This window comes from Geotrypetes seraphini, chromosome 4, assembly GCF_902459505.1.
Source record: "Geotrypetes seraphini chromosome 4, aGeoSer1.1, whole genome shotgun sequence".
Lineage (NCBI taxonomy): Eukaryota > Metazoa > Chordata > Amphibia > Gymnophiona > Dermophiidae > Geotrypetes > Geotrypetes seraphini.
This window is the reverse complement of record NC_047087.1, coordinates 326,156,178-326,176,079: the sequence shown is the minus strand read 5'-3', so window position 1 is coordinate 326,176,079 and position 19,902 is coordinate 326,156,178. Positions and strand designations below refer to the sequence as shown.

Below are 19,902 nucleotides of genomic sequence, written 5' to 3'. Positions count from 1 at the left end.
AATGGTCAGAATAGAAACAGGCAGTGAAAATTTTCTTATATTCCAAACATAACATAACATAAATTATGTCTGAATTGTCATGACATCAGAAGTACATATGGAGTAGTTGCAGGTGATATTTGGGACAGTTCTGATTGTGTTAGTTCGGTTTTATGTGTTTTTTGAATAGAAGGGTTTTTATTTCTTTTTGAAGGTTTTGCAGTCTGTGGTCGATGTCAATTGGTTGTAGAGTTGGGGGTCGAGTGGTGCAGCTCAAATGGCTAGGAGGTTGTTGAACAGTGTTTTTGGTTGGAGGGTGTGTGAATGGTGCGTGAGTTCTCCTATGTCTGTTTGAAGTGGATTGAATTATTTAGCTGAAGAAATTAGGTACCCCCTCATCCCACACACATTAATTCTCTTCCATTTTTGTTCCCATTATAAAAAACACTGATAAGTTCCCAGAAAAAAAATACATTAAAATAAGAAGTGAAAACAAAGGCCCCTAGAGATGAGAACATAACATAAGAATAGCCTAACTGGGTCAGACCAATGGTCCATCATGCCCAGTAGCCCATTCTCATGGTAGCAAATCCAGGACACTAATACCTGGTCAAAACCCAAAGAGTAGCAACATTCCATGCTACCGATCCAGGGCAAGCAGACACTTCCCCCATGTCTTAATAACAGATTATGGACTTTTCCTCCAGGAATTTGTCCAAATCTTTCTTAAAACCAGCTACACTATCTGCTTTTACCATAACTTCTGGCCACTTCATTTTTAAGTTTAGATCTTTCCTTTCAAACAGAGACCTTGCTAGATGTCAAATACAGCACAAGGTAACTTCACATGGACTTAGCTGTGCAGGAAATGTGAATCTCCTCATACACCCATCATATAGTGCAAAAATGTGCAAAGGTCTGCTTTTTTCTTTCGATCACTACATAGCCTAATGCCACACAAGCAGCGCTGTTATAAACATATTCTGTAGGTCAATGCTAAGGATAACAAAGTTTCCTTCCTTGGACCAGAAGGAGATACTGATAAACCACTGGAAGAGATCCCAAACAACACCCAAAGACCCACTCAGTGTGTGAACCAGTTGAGTGGAGTGGACTAACTGGGGGGTGGAAATGGGACCGTAGTTTGCTCAGCAGAATTTCCCAGACCACCTCTTCCTCTCAACACATTGACACGCTGCCACCACCACCACTAGGAACACCTCACTGAGTAGACCAGCTATGCTATAAACTTTATAAAACACATTATTATATTTTCTTATAAAGCACATATTTTAACTGAACTCTCTGACATCCTCAGCCTTTCCATTCACAAAAATAGAAGGAAGAAAAGTTCCCATTTCCTGCTGTCTCATGTCCCCGGCCTATACAATATTTTTTTTCTGCAGACCCTTCAAAAGTCTGACCAAATCCTCGTTTCACTTGCATTATAAAGTACTGAGGATGCCATCTCTCCCCAATCCCAGGTCCTAAAGTCTAAGACAGTAGCGCAAACTAATGCTGCCAGATTCAGGAAAAAAAATTTTGATTCGATTCAGCCTATTGAATTGGTTTTTCAATTCGATTTTCCTGCCCAGTTGGGTGATTTTTTTCAAAACTCCTGGTGGGTTTTATAGCTTTTTCACCCCCTTTGGCTTCTCCTAATCACACTGGCGCTGTGGTGTAAATAAAATAAAGAAACAAAAAGGACTTTTCCTCTCTCTGTTAAATCCTAGCTCACATTTGCAGTCCAACACCAGCTCTGGCAGGATACACATTTCAAATCTGACATATTATAATCACAAAACAGAAAATAAAATTAATTTTTCTACCTTTTGTTGTCTGGTTATATTTCAAATCTTGTTGGTCCAAGGCTCTGGTTTTCTTCTGATAACTTGCTTTCCGGGGTCTCCTTCTTTCTTCTTTCTGCATGCTAACCATCCATCTGCCAACTCTGTCCTCCCTTTCCATTTCCCTTCCTTCCACAGGAAGTCTGGTATCTTTCCTTTTTTTCATCTCCCTCCACAGATCCACCTTTTCTTAACTACTCTTTCATCCGACATCTTTCCCTCCTTCCCCACCACCCCAGAGTCCACCATCTCTCCCTTTCATTTCCCAATTACCCTCCTATCCAGTATCTCTATCCCTCCTCCACACCATCCCTTGTGTCCAATTTCTCTCCCTTTCTGTTCCTTCCCTCCCTAAATCCCATGGTATATCATCTCTCTCCCTCTCCTCTATTTTCAGACCCATTATTTCTTCCCCCCCCAAAGTTTGGCATATGCACGTCTCTTTGAACACCCCCTTCCCTCCGTGTACTTCTAAACCAGGGACCCTCCCAAAGGCCTGTCCCCCCTTAAAGGTCTGCCTGTCCCCCCTTGAAGGCCTGTCCCACCCCCTTGTAGGCCTGTCCCCCCCTTGAAGGCCTGTCCCCCCTTGTAGGCCTGTCCCCCCCTTGAAGGCCTGCCTGCCTGTCCCCCTCCTTGAAGGCCTGCACCCCCTTGAAGGCCTGCACCCCCCAAAGGCCTGTCCCCTCCTTGAAGGCCTGTCCCACCCCCTTGTAGGCCTGTCCCCCTTGAAGGTCTGTCCCCCCTTGAAGGTCTGCACCCCCCCCGAAGGCCTGTCCCCCCCTTGAAGGCCTGCACCCCCTTGAAGGTCTGCACCCCCCCAAAGGCCTGTCCACCCCTTGAAGGCCTGTCCCCCCCTTTTAGGCCTGCCTGCCTGTCCCCCCCTTGAAGGCCTGTACCCCCTTGAAGGTCTGCACCCCCCCGAAGGTCTGCACCCCCCCCCGAAGGCCTGCACCCCCCCGAAGGCCTGCACCCTCCCCTGAAGGCCTGCACCCCCCCGAAGGCCTGTCCCCCCCTTGAAGGCCTGTCCCACCCCCTTGTAGGCCTGTCCCCCCCTTGAAGGCCTGCCTGCCCCCCCTTGAAGGTCTGCACCCCTTGAAGGTCTGCACCCCCCCGAAGGCCTGTCCCCCCCCCCTTGAAGTCCTGCCTGTCCCCCCTTGAAGGCCTGCCTGCCTGCCTGTCACCCCCCTCCCCCTTGAAAGCCTGCCTGCCTGCCCGCCCGCCCCACCCTGAAGGCCTGATGCCCCGACCCACCCCGAAGGACCGCTCGCCCCCCCTGGCCTCCCCGCACCACCTATGAAGCAGCCACAGCAGGATCGCGAAGTCAGCGATCCCTGCGCTGCTTCCTGCACTGCGGTCCTGCCCCTCCTCTGATGTCAGAGGAGGGGTGGGACCGCGGCGCAGGAAGCAGCGCCCAAGCAGCTCAGGGATGCTGACGTCGCGATCCTGCTGCGGGCTGCTTCACAGGTGGTGCAGGAAGGTCAGTGGGGCGAGCGGTCCTTCGGGGGTGGGTGGGGGACTGAACGGCAAGGCCCGGTTCACCCCCTCAGGGCTGGCACCCGGGGCAGACCGACCCTCCCGCCCCCCCCTTGGTACGCCACTGGATATAGGACATCAAATTTTTGAGCAAGACAGTCTGTATCTAAAGATATGTGTTTTCATAATAATATCATATATGTGATAGAAATGAGTGTGGCATGTGATTGAAGTGTTCCCTGGATCCAGGTGCAAATGAAATGTGTGATAGAATGCTTATATTTAGCTTAAAATCTTTATATTTATAAGATTCAAAAACTTTGAGAGCTCCTGAGAGGCAACATATGGAAATTGTTAAGTTAAAGCCAGGGACACTGTTACCATGGAGACTCCAGTCTTTGAGAGGCCCAGGATATAGAAGGTCAGCTACTTTTCCAAGGAGGCAGAGAAATAACATGGTAAATAAGAACATAAGAACTGCCATCTCCGGATCAGACCTTAGGTCCATCTAGTCCGGTGATCCGCCCACGCGGAGGCCCAGCCAGGTGTAACCTTGCAAATTCTTAGTCACCCGTATCCTTCTATGCCTCTTGCGAGGAGATGTGCATCTAACTTGCCCTTAAATCCTAGAACGGTGGGTTCCGCAGCAACCTCCACCGGGAGAGCGTTCCAGGTGTCCACCACTTGCTGTGTGAAGCAGAACTTCCTGGTATTTGTCCTGGGCTTGTCCCCCTTCAGCTTCAGTCCATGACCTCTTGTCCTAGTCCTCATTAAGGAGGCTTCTGGGTGCATGGGTTTTCTTTAGTGTGTCTGTGAAACCTGAGACTGTCAGCTTACGACATGGGGCTAGATTCACTAAGGGTCCAGATCGGATTGGATCATGCAAATGAGGGTGATCAATTCACGCCCTCAACCAACTGCACGGATCACTCTCAAGTGATCCTGATGCATGTGCAGACCATCTGTAGATGGTCTGCACATGCGCTGGCCATCCGTGGCAAGCAGAGATGCAAAAAGAAAACTTTTCATGTTTTATACTTTTTTGCGAGCCCCTGTTTTAACCTGCTTTAAACCGTGGGTTAAAACCACGGACTCGCGCTGCAGGGGAAGGCAAGGTGAGTTGGGGCAGAAGCAGGTTAGCGATCGTGGCAGAGAGCAGGAGAACAGGAGACTCAAGGCAGAGATCAGGAGACTCGGGGCAGAAGCAGAGAGGCAATCGGGGCAAAGAGCAGAGAAGTAGGAACGGGGCAGAGAGCAGAGAAGCAGGGCAGAGAGCAGGATGGCAGAAGGCAGGGCAGTCGGAAAGGACCTGAGCGACTGGTCCTCAACAGTATCTTATTTTTGGATCAGTCAACCCTGTCAGTGTCCCTCATTTTTTTTTTAGTGAATTGCTGCCTGCCTACATTTGAATGCTGTTCCCCCTCATTTGCATGCACGGATCGTAGGATGATTGGGACAGAGGTTAGTGAATCGGATCGGAGGGAAAATTGGATCGCAAAGGGGTCGCTAAATGGTCAGGACTTGATCGGTAGGCTTAGTGAATCTATCCCATGGTCAGAGAACTTGTTTGATTCAACCTTTTAAGGATACTGGATAAGAGAGTTTCTTTAAGTATATTATAATGTTTTATGCATATTCAGAAATTCCTGTAAATGAATATATAATCTTGTAAAAGTTTTCTTTAAGCATGTTATCTATAAAAGCCAAAAGGAATTCCTTTGTTCAAATAAGTCCAACCTTTTTACAGTGACGTGTTAATTGAACATTGGAAGATGGAAATGACGTTACTGGTCATTTCAAGAGTGCATAAGCAGGCATCAGCTTTTGATCTGGGGTATATTCCTTTCTCCCCCCCCTCCCCTCACACACAGAATGTTTTACAGAGTTGGTAATAAATGTAATGCAATTTAATCTTAATTCTGATTTTAACCTCAAGTTTAATTGGATATAAATTGAATAAATATTATTTTGATTAAATTACGTCTCTGTATGAGTTACTAGCATGAAATACCCTGTATGTTGGGACATAACGCAAATCCGCGTACTCAGTTCCTGCGGGGACAGGAACAAATTTGTTCCCGTGTCATTCTCTAGCAAGAATCCAATTGATATATACTGTGGCAGTAAAAGGACTCAGCCATTGGGTTAGCTATGAAAGTAATGAACGGTGAAGTCAAACTTCTATATGGTTTTTGTCACCTAAGTAGACTTGAGTGGAATATCTGTGAAAACCTGTGTGGAATCAGTGCTGTACACTATATTTTCTTTATTCTTGTAGGGCGTTCTGGGCAAGCGGTTGCTGTCAGAGCGAAGGTATTTGGATTCAGTATTGTTGTCTATGATCCCTACATGCAGGATGGGATGGATAGGTCTTTGGGTGTACAGAGAGTATATACTCTCCAGGACCTACTGTACCAGAGTGATTGTGTATCCCTACACTGTAACCTGAATGAAAACAACCACCACCTCATCAATGATTTTACTATTAAACAGGTAATGTCACATTCTCCTCTCATTATACTGATCCCTCGCTATTGAGACAGAGAATTTTACAGACCAACATTTAGCTGGCAACGGTCAGAATTTGTTGGGCTTTTTAAAATATTGATAATGGCCAGCTAAATTAGCCCAAGATAGTCTATGCCTGCATGGCCCAGGACCATGCAGGCATTAACTCTGACTATCCAGGCTAACTGGCCAACAGTTTGCTATTTGTATTTATGTGGGTCCTAACCAATATTCAGTTGGACTTGTGCGGGTCCTGGCTGAATATTAGCCAGGACCTGCATAAAATGATCAGTCCTCCTTTCAGGGCCCCCCTTCCTCTTGTGTCAGTAGGTCCCACTCCCAAGTTCTAACTTTGATGGTCGATAGGGTCATTGGGACAGAAGTAAATACCACTCGTTTCTGCCCCTAGTGGCTGCACCTTTAAAATGGTGTCCAAGACTCTAGCAGTAGTTTTGCAGTACTACCACTGGAGGTCAGCCATCCATATATGGAAGGCAGACCTTTCTAGGTAGTACTGCAAAACTACCTATAGAGTCATAGCCACCACTATAAAGCTTCAGCTATTAAAGGCAGGAACAAGTGTGGTTCTCTCCTGATCTGAAGACCAATAACCATCAGGGAAGTAAAGGTAGATCTTGGGGGAGGGGGGCTTAGTATTGAGGGAAACGGAATAGGGGATGTAAGCATTTGTAATGGTGGCAGGGTTTGGCAGGATGGGGCTGGTCATGTTGGAAGAGGGTTTGGGATGGAGGGGAGAGGAAGGGAGTATGTTTGTAGCAGGCAAGACATCACTGATAGCTATGTGGTGCTGGCCAATATCCCATATAGCTAAGTGACCAAAGTTAAGACTGCTTTTTGTGTGGTCCTATTTTGTCACTTAGCTAAGTAGGTGCTGACTTGTATATTGTCAGCACCCACTTAACTGCAAGCTCTTCCCCAACATTCAGGTCTGGAATGCCCCTCTCCAGCCTACCTAAAATATGGCTATTCAGATTTGATATTCAGCAGCATAGCTTGGTTAAGTACTGCTCAGCGTGATTTAAGTGGGCAGGAGATATATTTCACATCACCCATTCTTTAGGTTTTGCCAGCTCCTTCTTCACACTATGCATATTTTTCAGGGTATCTACCATATTGCACAAACCAGAAATATTTGTTATACAGTACCACTCTTTGGTTTCAACATATTACTCCCTATCACCTGTAAGTCTGACAATACCACTTTTTCACTTCTATCACTAATATATCTAAAATTAAAATTTGTCTCCCTCTCCCCCAAGATTTTTTTCTTCTATTTCCATCTTTTTTGGCCATTTTCAAAAATAAAAATGTCCCCATGAAAAATGCACAAAGGCAAGTTTTGTAGATGTACTCAGCTACCTTGTCTGATTGCAGAGGAATCCCCATCAGCTGAGCTAGTTTCAGAGATTCCTACTGGCTCAGCTGATAGGGATTCCCCCTGCTAGGATCAGCTGAGCCATGGAGTCCTACACTCCTCCCCCTGATATCCACCAACATTTCTGCCCCCCACTTCATCTGACACTAACCGACATCATAGAATAACCCCACACACATATTCAAGCTGAAAAAAAATTACGACTCGATCTCTAACTACTTAAAACAATTTCACTGGCTACCCGTCTCATCGCAAATAAAATTCAAAATATCCTGCATTATGCACCACATACTCAACGGAAGCTCCGCTACACCACTAATTCACCTATTCTCGGCATGGTCTGCTTCACCTAGAAATCTCAACAAGATACAGTTGAATCTCCCCACAACAAAAAACCTCAAGTATAAATACGTATTCCACTCAATGTTCACATTTTCTGATATGAAAGCCTGGAACGACCTCTCAACAACCATTAGATCTGAAACTAATTATAGATCTAATGCCTCCCAAGATACATTGGGAGGGGGAAGGCCCATCATTCTCAGCAAGCGGCACTGTAGGCAGGAGGGCATTGTCTTCCCTCCTGCCAATTTTGCAGCAGCAGGTATAGGGCTGTCAGATGATTGGGGGGGGGGGTTGTTCTATGATGAGATCTGCTTTTGGTGATTTAGGTATTGGTATAGAAACATAGAAACATAGAAGATGACGGCAGATAAGGGCCATAGCCCATCAGGTCTGCCCACTCTACTGACCCACCCCCAAGTCTACTATCCTAGGGATCCCACTCCTGGTGACAGGTTCCCTTGGCATAACCCTCTAAGGGATCCCACATGGGCATCCCATTTGCTCTTAAATTCTTGCACGCTGTTTGCCTCGATCACCTGCACCGGGAGCTCGTTCCAAGAATCAACCACTCTCTCGGTGAAGAAATATTTCCTGGTGTCGCCATGAAATTTCCCACCCCTGAGTTTGAGCGGATGCCCTCTTATGGCTGAGGGTCCTTTGAGAAAGAGAATCTCTTCTTCCATCTCGATACGGCCGGTAATATACTTAAACGTCTCGATCATGTCTCCTCTCTCCCTATGTTCCTCGAGTGAGTACAGCCGCAAATTTTTCAGCCTTACCTCTTACGATAGATCCTTGAGCCCCGAGACCATCCTGGTGGCCATCCATTGCACCGACTCTACTCTCAGCACATCTTTTCGGTAGTGTGGCCACCAGAATTGCACACAGTATTCCAAATGAGGCCTCGCCATGGTTCTGTATAATGGCATTATGACTTCAGGCTTCCGGCTGATGAAACTCCTGCGGATGCAACCTAACAACTGTCTTGCCTTAGATGAAGCCTTCTCCACATGATCAGCAGTTTTCATGTCTGCGCTGATGATCACTCCCAAGTCTCATTCTGTTGAAGTTCTAGCTAAGGTCTCTCCATTCAAGGTGTAAGTTCTGCACGGATTTCTGCTGCCAAGGTGCATGATCTTGCATTTCTTAGCATTGAAGCCCAGCTGCCAGGTCGAGGACCAAAGCTCCAACAAATGTAGGTCCTGTGTCATACTATCGGGTGAATTGCCATCTCTCACTATATTGCATAGTTTGGCGTCGTCAGCAAATAATGTTACCTTACCTTGAAGCCCCTGAGTTAGGTCACCTATGAATATGTTGAAAAGGAGCGGGCCCAAGACTGAGCCCTGCGGTACTCCACTGGTCACCTCCGATGTTTTAGAGAGGGTACCGTTAACTACCACCCTCTGAAGTCTGCCACAGCCAGTCATTGACCCATGTAGTTAGTGTTTTTCCCAGCCCCATTGATTTCATCTTGCTCAACAGCCTGTGATGCAGGACACTATCGAAAGCTTTGCTGAAGTCTAGGTATATGACGCCCATGGATTCTCCCAAGTCTAACTGTTTTGTTACCCAGTCAAAGAAGCTGATGAGATTGGATTGGCAGGACCTACCCTTGGTGAATCCGTGTTGACAGGGATCCCGTAGATTCTCCTCATCCAAGATTGCGTCTAATTTACGTTTGATTAGTGTTTCCATGAGTTTGCATACTATTGATGTGAGACTCACCGGTCTGTAGTTTGCAGCCTCTGCCCTGCAACCCTTTTTGTGCAGTGGAACGACGTTAGCTGTTTTCCAGTCTATGGGGACTCTCCCCGAACTTAGGGAGAGATTGAAGAGTCCTGATAGCGGTTCTGCCAGGACATCACGCAGCTCACTGAGCACCCTGGGGTGTAGATTGTCCGATCCCATGGCTTTGTTCACCTTGAGTCTTGCCAGTTCGTAGTAGACGTCGCCAGGTGTGAACTCAAAATTCTGAAACGGGTCTTCCACGCTGGGTCTTGCCTGCAACTGCGGACCGTGCCCCGGTGCCTCGCAGGTGAAGACCGAGCAGAAGTATTCATTCAGTAGTTCTGCTTTATCGGAATCTGATTCTGCGCAGTTCCCATCTGGTTTTCTAAGGCGTACTATTCCGTCTGAGTTCTTTTTCCTATCACTAATATACCTGAAGAAAGATTTGTCCCCTTTCTTCATGTTCTTTGCCAGAGTCTCTTCCACTCGAAATTTGGCCTCCCTGACTGCCGTTTTGACCGCTGCAGACCTCGCCCTATGTTCTAGTTTAGCTTCCCTAGTCTCCGTTCGTTTGTAGGAAATAAATGCTTTTTTCTTCTCCTTGACGAGGTGCGGGATTTCTGCGGAGTACCATTGGGGTTTGTTGTTTCTCCGCCGTTTGTGTACTGATTTAATGTAGAGGCTTGTTGCTTCATGTATGGTAGATTTCAGGGATGACCACATAGCTTCCACATCATCGGTCGTAGCTTGGTTCTGCAGTGTCCGGTGGATGAAATCTCCCATGCGTTTGAAGTCAGTGCCTCGGAAGTTGAGTACTTCTGTTTTCATGTTTGATCTAGGGAAACCTTTCCTGAGGTAGAACCACACCATGTTGTGGTCACTGGAGGCTAGCATATCTCCTACCGAGACCTTCGAGACGCTATCCCCGTTGGTGAGTACCAGGTCCAGGATCGCCTGGGCCCTAGTGGGTTCCAATACCATTTGTTTGAGTTGTGCTCCCTTTATGGATGTTAACAGTCTCCTGCTGCTGCTGGTTGTTGCTGAGTATGAGTTCCAATCTGCGTCAGGCATGTTGAAGTCCCCTAGCAGAACAGCGTCTCCCCGTAGAGTGATATTCTCTATGTCTTCAATTAATTCAGAGTCTTTGTCTTCCAGTTGTTTTGGAGGTCTGTATACTACACCAAGATACAGGCATTTTTCCCTGCCTCTGGCCAGGTTCACCCAGAGGGATTCCCTAGTGTACTTGACATCTGTGATTCTGGTAGTTTTGATATCTATTTTTCCCATTTTTTTTCCGGCAGTTGGCCTTGGTTTAGAATGCAAATTTAGGAACTTGGTAATCCACGTGATGATTACTTCAGGTGCAAAGGAGAGAAGGTAGGAGGGACAGTTGTCCAGGGATCTAGCAGGGTGAGAAGCCTGCTATAGGGATTGAAGACTTGGATGTTAAAGGTATTGGCTAAGGTAAGTCAACCTCATAATTTGAATATATTGTGGAACTCAGAATTGGGCATGAATATATTATGGATCTTTTGGGCACGACGTCCACAAACCCAGGAGAGAAGATGTCCATTTTCAAAGCCTATGATAAAGGCTGGAATGTGGAACTGTATTAATGCTAGACCGCGTGGAGGCAGGCAGAGCAGGCGGTAGCTGAGGAGGAGAGAGCTGGGAGAGAGGTAGGCAAGCAGGAGGAAGCAGGACACGGTGGGAACAAGGAGCGGGTAGCGGCGAGAGTTAGCTCCGCCCACCCGCACCGCGTCATCACCAGCGTCGGCGCCGGACTCCCTTAACAGGAAGGGAGCCAGCGGCGCACAGCCGTTCGGCGCGCGCCTTTGCGAAGAGCCGTAAGAAGAGCCAGACCGCTACACCCTAGAACACAAAGAGAGGCAGCACGGTAAGTGGTAGCAGGCACACAGGGAAAGGGTAACAAGGGCACAGGAGGAAAGCCGCATACAGACAAGAGAAGCAAGAGGGACAGAAGGCACTGAAGACAGGAAAACAGGTAGGTCCAGGGAGGCCGCACCCACACAAAACAAAAGAGTAGCGACAGACACAGAGGGCATAGAAGTGTAGCAGTAAGAACAGAAGACAGATAAAGGACAGGCACAGAGAGCACAAGAGTGTAGCAGTAAGAACAGAAGACAGATAAAAGAGACAAACCCAAGAGTTAACAGAGGGAACTCACAAAAGCTGAAGGCAGTGGTGGAGGGTTAAGAAAAGACAAACTCAAGCAAAAAGGTTCTGACAGGCAGAGAGGGCTACGAAGAACAGGACAGGCGGAAGGAAGCAGAGGACAAAGAGAATCAAGAAGAGCCAGAATCAAGAGTGAGTGTGCAAGCAAAGAGCATACGAACCTCTAGAAGGCGGACAAGCATGGAAGCTGAAGGAGCCCAGGGATTGAGCTTCCCAGTGTTCTGCACGGACTGCCACATGTACGACTATCTCCCCTCGGGGAGACAGTTGTATGTGTGCGAACGATGTCAGGAACTGAAGAGCTTGAAGAGTGAGGTCAGTCACCTGAAGCACAGGATCCAGGAACTAGAGGGACTCTACATCTCAGAAGACCCATTCCTGACAGCCGATTACTCAACGAGAGAGAGGCACTTCAAGGAACAGGTCAAGGAACTTGAGAAGTTCATTGAGGATGCCTACAGGAGAGTAGAAGAAGAACCCGAGCATAGCACGCACAAGGAGGATGAGCTGAGCGAAGGACACGAGCTATCCGACATGAACAAGGAAGGATCCCATGGAGGGTACTCGCAGGAGGAAGAAGCAGGATCCTACCAGAACCTAGAGGGAGAAGAAACGAGTGCCACCGAAGACACTGATATGCGACCACAGCGGAGACTGAAAGAAGGGAAATCTGCAATCCTGGTGGGAGACTCGATCTTGAGACAGGTGGACAGTCACATAGCAGGAGGGAGAGAGGATCGGCTGGTGACCTGTCTCCCAGGAGCAAGAACCAGGGACATCATCGACAGAATCGAAAGGATCCTGGAGGGAGCAGAGACGGAAGAGACGGCAGTGATGGTCCATGTCGGGACGAACGATGTAGCCAGGAGAGACTACAGCAGGAAGGCACTCACCGAACAATTCATGATCTTGGGAAGGAAGCTGAAGATGAGGACACAGAGGATAGCGTTCTCGGAGATCCTACCAGTACCGAGGGCTGATGTGAAGAGGCAGACGGAACTACAAGCAATAAATGCTTGGCTGAGGAGATGGTGTGAGGAAGAGGGGTTTCAATTCGTGAGGAACTGGACAACGTTCTGGGGCAAGAACAAGCTCTACAGGAGAGATGGATTACACCTGAGCACGGCGGGAACTAGACTACTAGCAAGCAACATCAAGAGAGGAATAGAGCAAGCTTTAAACTGAGAGGAAGGGGAAAGCCGACAGTCAACCAGATGTTGATGATTCGGAAGACAGTATCCCAAAAGGATACTGAGTGGGGAAAGTGCAGGGAAGACACCAACAACGTCAAACAAGCAATGGAATACCAGCAGAGCCAGACAAATCAGGAAAGGGATAGGAGGAATCTACTACATGGGGAAGTCAACAAGGGGCAAGAAGAAGAAAATGAACGTAATGAAGAAACACACCACGCCCCACAGGAGGAAGACAAGAGAGACAATAAACAAAAGTCTGCAGAACAAGAAGGGGACAGAAAGGAAAATGGATCGCAAGGGAAACCAACAAGAAAACAAATCCATCGAGACTTAAACTGTATGTACACTAATGCAAGAAGCCTGACAAACAAAATGGGGGAACTAGAAACCAGGGCCAAAGATGAGAACCTAGACATCATAGCAATCACGGAAACATGGTGGAACGAGGACAACAAATGGGACACAGCACTACCAGGGTACAAGCTCTACCGAAGAGACAGGACACATCAGAAAGGAGGAGGAATAGCACTTTATGTAACGGATACAATTCAATCGATCAGAGTGGACACACCAACAATTAATGAACAACTGGAATCAATATGGGTTAAAATACCAGGAAGAAAGGGAACCGAGATAAAGATGGGGCTGTACTACCGCCCGCCCGGACAAACAGAAGCAATAGATGAAGAACTGAGAGCTGAGTTGAGGCGAGAATGTAAAAACGCTAACACCATAGTTATGGGAGATTTCAACTACCCAGGGATAGACTGGAGCCATGGAGTTTCCAATTGTTCAAAGGAATTGGAGTTCCTAGAGGCTGTAGGGGACTGTTACTTGGAACAGCTCGTCAAAGAACCAACGAGAGGGGCAGCTATTCTGGATTTAATCCTTAATGGGCTGAGAGGACCTGCCCAAGAAGTGGAAGTAGCGGGACCTTTAGGGAACAGTGACCACAACACGATCCAATTCAAAGTGGAACTAAGTATGCCAAAGGGGAAGAGAACCACTGTAACAACGTTCAACTTCAAGAAAGGGAACTATGATGCCATGAGACACATGGTAAAGAGAAAACTCAAGAACAACACCAGAAAGGCACTGACGGTGGACCAAGCCTGGACCCTTTTTAAGGACACAGTGAACGAGGCGCAAAGCCGATATATACCCAGATTTAGAAAAGGGGGCAGAAAGAATCAAGCAAAGGACCCAGCATGGTTAACAAGAGAAGTTAAGAAGGTGGTAGGAGATAAGAAAAAATCCTTCAGGACATGGAAAAAGGATAAAACTGAGGAAAATTGGAAAAAGCACAGGATGCACCAAAAAGAATGCCACCGCGTAGTCAGAACAGCAAAAAGAGAATATGAAGAGAAACTTGCAAAGGAGGCACGGAACTTTAAACCTTTCTTTCGATATGTGAAAGGGAAACAGCCGGCGAGGGAGGAAGTGGGACCCCTGGATGAGGGGGATAGGAAAGGAGTGGTAAAGGAGGAAAAGGAAGTGGCGGACAGACTAAACACGTTCTTCTCGTCGGTCTTCACAAAAGAGGACACATCCAATGTTCCGGAACCGGAAAAATTCTTCAAGGGGGACCAAGAGGAAAAATTATCGTGCATGGAGGTAAGCCTCGAAGACGTACTCAAACAGATAGATAGGCTAAAAACTGACAAATCGCCAGTCCCGGACAGAATTCACCCAAGAATACTAAGAGAACTTAGAAACGAAATAGCGGAGTTACTGCAACAGATTTGTAACCTATCCCTGAAAACAGGGGTAATACCGGAAGACTGGAGGATAGCAAATGTTACACCTATCTTCAAGAAAGGAACCAGAGGCGACCCGGGGAATTATAGACCGGTCAGCTTGACCTCAGTTCCGGGGAAGATGGCCGAATCATTGATCAAGAACAGTATCAGTGAGCACATAGAAAAAAATAAGCTGATGAGAACAAGCCAGCATGGTTTCTGTACTGGAAGATCCTGCCAAACAAACCTACTGCACTTCTTCGAGGGGATAAGCGGACATTTGGACAAAGGTGACCCCATAGATATAGTATACCTAGACTTCCAGAAAGCCTTCGACAAGGTACCTCATGAGCGCCTTCTAAGGAAACTGTGGAACCACGGGGTGGAAGGGGACATACACAGATGGATCAAAAACTGGTTGGCAAACAGGAAACAGAGGGTAGGAGTAAAGGGACACTATTCTGACTGGAAAGGGGTCACAAGTGGCGTCCCACAAGGGTCAGTGCTGGGACCGCTGCTATTCAATATATTTATTAATGACTTGGAAACAGGGACAAAGTGTGAAGTTATAAAATTTGCGGATGACACACAACTCTCCGGTAAGGTTAGATCTGTAGAGGAATGTAAAAAACTCCAAAGGGATCTGGACAAACTGAGTGAGTGGGCAGATAAATGGCAGATGAGTTTTAATGTGGAGAAATGTAAAGTTATGCACATAGGGAAAGGGAACCTGATGTACAACTACATGATGGGGGGGATGACATTGGGAAAAGGCAACCTAGAAAAGGACTTGGGGGTTTTGGTGGATAAAACAATGAAACCGGCAGCACAATGCGCAGCGGCCTCAAAAAAGGCGAACAGAATGTTGGGCATTATCAAAAAAGGTATCACTACCAGAACCAAGGAAGTTATCCTCCCGCTGTACAGGGCAATGGTGCGACCGCATCTGGAGTACTGCGTCCAGTACTGGTCGCCGTACCTAAAGAAAGATATGGCGATACTCGAGAGGGTCCAGAGAAGAGCGACAAAAATGATAAAGGGCATGGAAAACCTCTCGTATGCTGAGAGGCTGGAGAAGTTGGGGCTCTTTTCCCTAGAAAAGAGGAGACTTAGAGGGGATATGATAGAAACTTATAAGATCATGAAGGGTATAGTGAAGGTAGAGAGAGACAGATTTTTCAGACTGGCGGGGGCAACAAGAACTAGAGGACACTCAAAAAAATTGAAGGGAGATAGTTTTAGAACAAATGCTAGGAAGTTCTTCTTTACCCAGAGGGTGGTGGACACCTGGAATGCGCTTCCAGAGGGGGTGGTTGAGCAGAGTACGGTTTTGGGTTTCAAAAAGGGATTGGACGAATTCCTGAGGGGTAAGGGAATCCAGGGGTACAATTAGAGGGTTACTATACAAGACACAATGCTCTTGAGTAATAGATCACTACAGGTCATTGACCTGGGGGGCCACCGCGGGAGCGGACTGCTGGGCATGATGGACATATGGTCTGACTCGGCAGAGGCCATGCTTATGTGCTTTTGTGTTGCTTTTCCTGAGCCTGTGAGGAAACAGGCTTAGGTCTAGAGAAGAATAAAAGTTTTGTTGCAGCTTTTAAAGTGTTGTGTGAAGGAGTGGGTGAATGTGCACAGAGTTACCGGTAAACCTGGACTGGACTCTATCACAAGAGCAAAGAACTAGTGTTATATTATAGTAGTCTAGCTGAGATAGGATTAGGGATTGTATTAACATTCAGAAAGCCTCTGATTTGAAGTATTTTCTGATGGATCTTAGTTTTATCATTACAAGAAAAGATTGTTTTATTATTGATTGTACATGGCTCTTCATGGAAGGTAGTTATCAATTTCTACTCCTAAGATTTGGGATTGTAATTCTAATGGAAAGTCTGTGTCATCTACTGTAATCTTTAGAGTGTAACATGGGTCAGGTGAAGGTCCTAGTCAAAGCAATTTGGTTTTGTTCTTATTTAGTTTGAGGTGGTGGGTTGAGATCCAGTTTTCAAAGATGTAGACACATTTTTAGACAGTGGTGAGGGTGTTGGCTAATGCAGCCCTTACAGGTAGCATGATCGTTATGTTGTCTGAATAAGTGAAATGTTTCATTAATGCGAGAGCTAAGTTGGCTCACAAGGATTGCATTAGAAGGTTGACCATTGATGGTGAAAGTAGGGATCATTTGGGGACCCCAATGGGCGGGTTCCAGCTGTCAGAAAGTTTACCATCCCTACGTACAGCATAGTGCCCAGTGGTTAGGAAGCCTTGGAACCAGGAGAGGACTGGGCCACTAAATCTGAAATCACTGAAGATATCAGACATTTGATTTATATCTACTAGGTCAAAAGCACTGCTTAGGTCAAATTGGATTATGATTGCACTGTGACCCTTGCTTAGTAGTTCATTGCCTTATGTTCCTAGTGCTACAACCACCGTCTCAGTGCTATGATTTTTCCTGAAGCCTATTTGTGAAGAGTGGAGGATATTGAAGCATTGTAAGTAGCTTGGCTCTTTTGTAGACAAAGAAGCAACTAACGGAAGAAATACTCCACAGAATAGCATTTGGTCACTCTTCAATGAAGGCTCTTGACAAAGTATTCAAAGGCAAGGAAATAACACTCCAAACAAAGATCAGACTTGTCCATGCACTCATTTTCTCAGTGGTCAATTATGGATATGAAAGCTGGACACTATGGAAACAAGATAGAAAGAAGATTGACTCATTTGAGCTTGGTGCTGGAGAAGGATCGATCTGGAAGAGATGAAACTAGGTATGTCATTCAAATCCCAAATGATGAAGTTACGACTGCCTTATTTTGGTCACACTGTCAGAAGAGAAAGTTCTTTGGAGAAGGACATTAGGTTTGGGAAGATCAAAGGAACCAGGCAAAGAGGGTGACCTGCAATCAGATGGCTGGACACATTGAAAAAAAACATGGGGATCAGGGCAGGATTAATTCTTCGAGGGCCCCTAGGCTGATTTTCAGCTGAATTATGTGTTTGGGTCTTCCCATTTGCAATAGTGTTCTCCAAAGTTTATTGTAATCCACACAGTGAAAAGCTTTGATGTAGTCGATGAAGCAAAGGTAAAGGGGGTTTTGATATTCTTTGCTCTTCTCCAAAATTCATCTAATATTGGACTAGGACTCGAGCACAAGTTGATGGCACCTAACAACCTTTGTCTCCCAGTTTCTGCTTTCCTCATCTTGTCATTTTCTTCCTTCCATCCATTGTCTGCACCTTCCAGAAACTGTCTACCAACCTCCTTCCATCTTTCCATTTCTCCTCCTGCACTCCCCCTGCCCCCTTGGTCTGGCATCCATCTATTTCCCTCTGTTCCCCTCATTGTCTGGCATCTCTCTCCTTCCATCTTTCCTTCCTTCCCCCTCTCTTCTCATTTCCTCCACTCAGATCTGATATTTCTGTCTCCTTCCCCCTTTCTCCCCATGCTCTGGCATCTCTCTCTTCTCTATTTTCTGCATTTGTCTAAATTAAATTCTCTCTTACTATTCATTCCTCATTTTCCCTTTTTTAACTGTGTCTATCCATAGATTGCCACCCCCTTCCTTCACCCCTCCATTATCTCACTCTCTTCTTCCCCCATCCAGTATATGCCCTTTTTCTTTATCCCCTCCTTCCATCCAGAATGTGTTTTTTCTCCACTTCCATTCAGCATTTGCTCTCTCTGATATCTGTCTGCCCCCTTCTCTCTCTCTCCCCACTTCCATCATCTGCCTCTTCTCTCTCTCCCTTTACCCCAGGCCCATCTCCCTCCCTTCCCCTCACCTTTGCGGGTCACCACTCACCTATGCTGCTGCTTTTTTTTCAAACGGGGACAAGTAAGATCAGAAATACCCCCCCAAGAGCAGCAATGCCCCCATCCCTCCGGCATCAATGGCACTTAATAGGGCAGATTGCAGCTGCCTTACCGTCTCCCTTCACATCGCCTTTTTTTTTTTTGAAACAGCTAAGGCCCTCTGCCCCGGACAATTAAGATCAGCTATGGGCCCTCCCCCCACTTAAGATCGGCTACGCCCCCCCACTTAAGATTGGCTACGGGCCCCCCTCCCTTCCTCCGGCATCAACGGCACTTATAAGATCAGCAACAGGCTGCCCGGTATTAGCAACAAGTAAGATCAGCAATGCGGTGCTCAACACAAAGCTTCCCTCTGACGCAGCTTCCTGTTTCCGCCCGGGCAGTTCGTGTCAGAGGGGAAGTTTTGTGTTGAGCACCGCATTGCCAATCTTACTTGTTGCTGATACCGGGCAGCCTGTTGCTGATCTTATATTCAAATGTATTTTATTGAGCATAACAAAACCAACCAGCAAGAAACAAACCATGTAAAGGCACGCTCAAAATTTTTTGAGAACAAAATTCAATTGCTGAGAACAAAGTTACCCAATAAACCCCACCCAACACAAACCTCCCCAAAATAAAATAAAGAACCCCCCCCCCCAGGGTCCTTCTTCCAAATACAACCTATCCAAAAGTATACAAAAATCAGGGAAATCAGGCATAATAAAAGAAACAAAATACAGAAAGTCAACAATTCAGAAAACGGCTTCTGGCCAGTGGGGTTATCGTTGTCCAAAAGGGTTCCCAAGTGTGCTGAAAAACCCGGCCCGGTGGAGAAGAAAAGTCCAACACATCCCTTCGCTCCCACATCAAGAGAGTAATCATCCGACATCGCCAAAGAGAGTAATCGGGAGCAGTATCTTCAAGCCATTGTAGTAAAATACATTTCAGGGCCACCAAGACAGTCCATTTAAGGAAAGCCACAGCTCCCCGCACATGGGTGAAATAGTGTGGAATAGATCCAAACAATAGCAAAGGGGAGCTGCAAACAGTAATTTTCCAAATGCGTTCCACAAAAACAAAAACAGCATTCCAATACGCCTGAACATTGGGGCAAGTCCAAAACATGTGTCCCAAGCCCGCTTCAGAAGCACTGCACCGGGGACAAGCAGCAGTTTCACGAAGGCGGAATAAATAAGCCCTCTTTGGAGAGATATACAAACAAAAGATTAATTTATAATGTTGTTCCCAAAAAGTGGTATATTTTCTGAGGGCGGACAACCTACATACAGCCTGCAACAGTGTATCATCTGGCAAATCTACAGCTAAATCACGAGCCCAGGCCTCCCGTAAAGCAGAGTGATTAAACAAGGGGGACTCCTCCTTCAAGTGGCGATGATGGAATTTAAGTGGGACTGGGTGTTGAGAACCAATAGTGAATGCCGTGGAAAGCAACTCATGACAAGAGGCATCCAAAGATCTAGAGGGTAAAGAAGAAATGTAATGGTGAAGTTGCATATAAGCAAAATAATCAATTGGGGGAGGCCAAACTCCGCTTGCAGTTGTGCAAAAGGTTTTAATTTCCCATCATCATCAACCACTTGAAATACATAATGAATGCCCCCGGTTTCCCACCGAACAAAACTCAGCCCATCAATCCCAGGTAAAAATGAGCTATTAAAACGTAGAGGCA

At 46.5% G+C, this 19,902-nt stretch overlaps 1 protein-coding gene across 1 annotated transcript in view; it reads left to right on the top strand.

The window, feature by feature from the left end:
- CTBP2 (C-terminal binding protein 2) overlaps positions 1 to 19,902 on the top strand; it is a 244,084-nt gene that overhangs the window by 108,233 nt on the left and 115,949 nt on the right. The window contains exon 5 of the mRNA XM_033942987.1: positions 5,578 to 5,792. Within this exon, the coding sequence (XP_033798878.1) occupies positions 5,578 to 5,792 (215 nt within the window). The remainder of the gene's footprint in view (positions 1 to 5,577; positions 5,793 to 19,902) is intronic.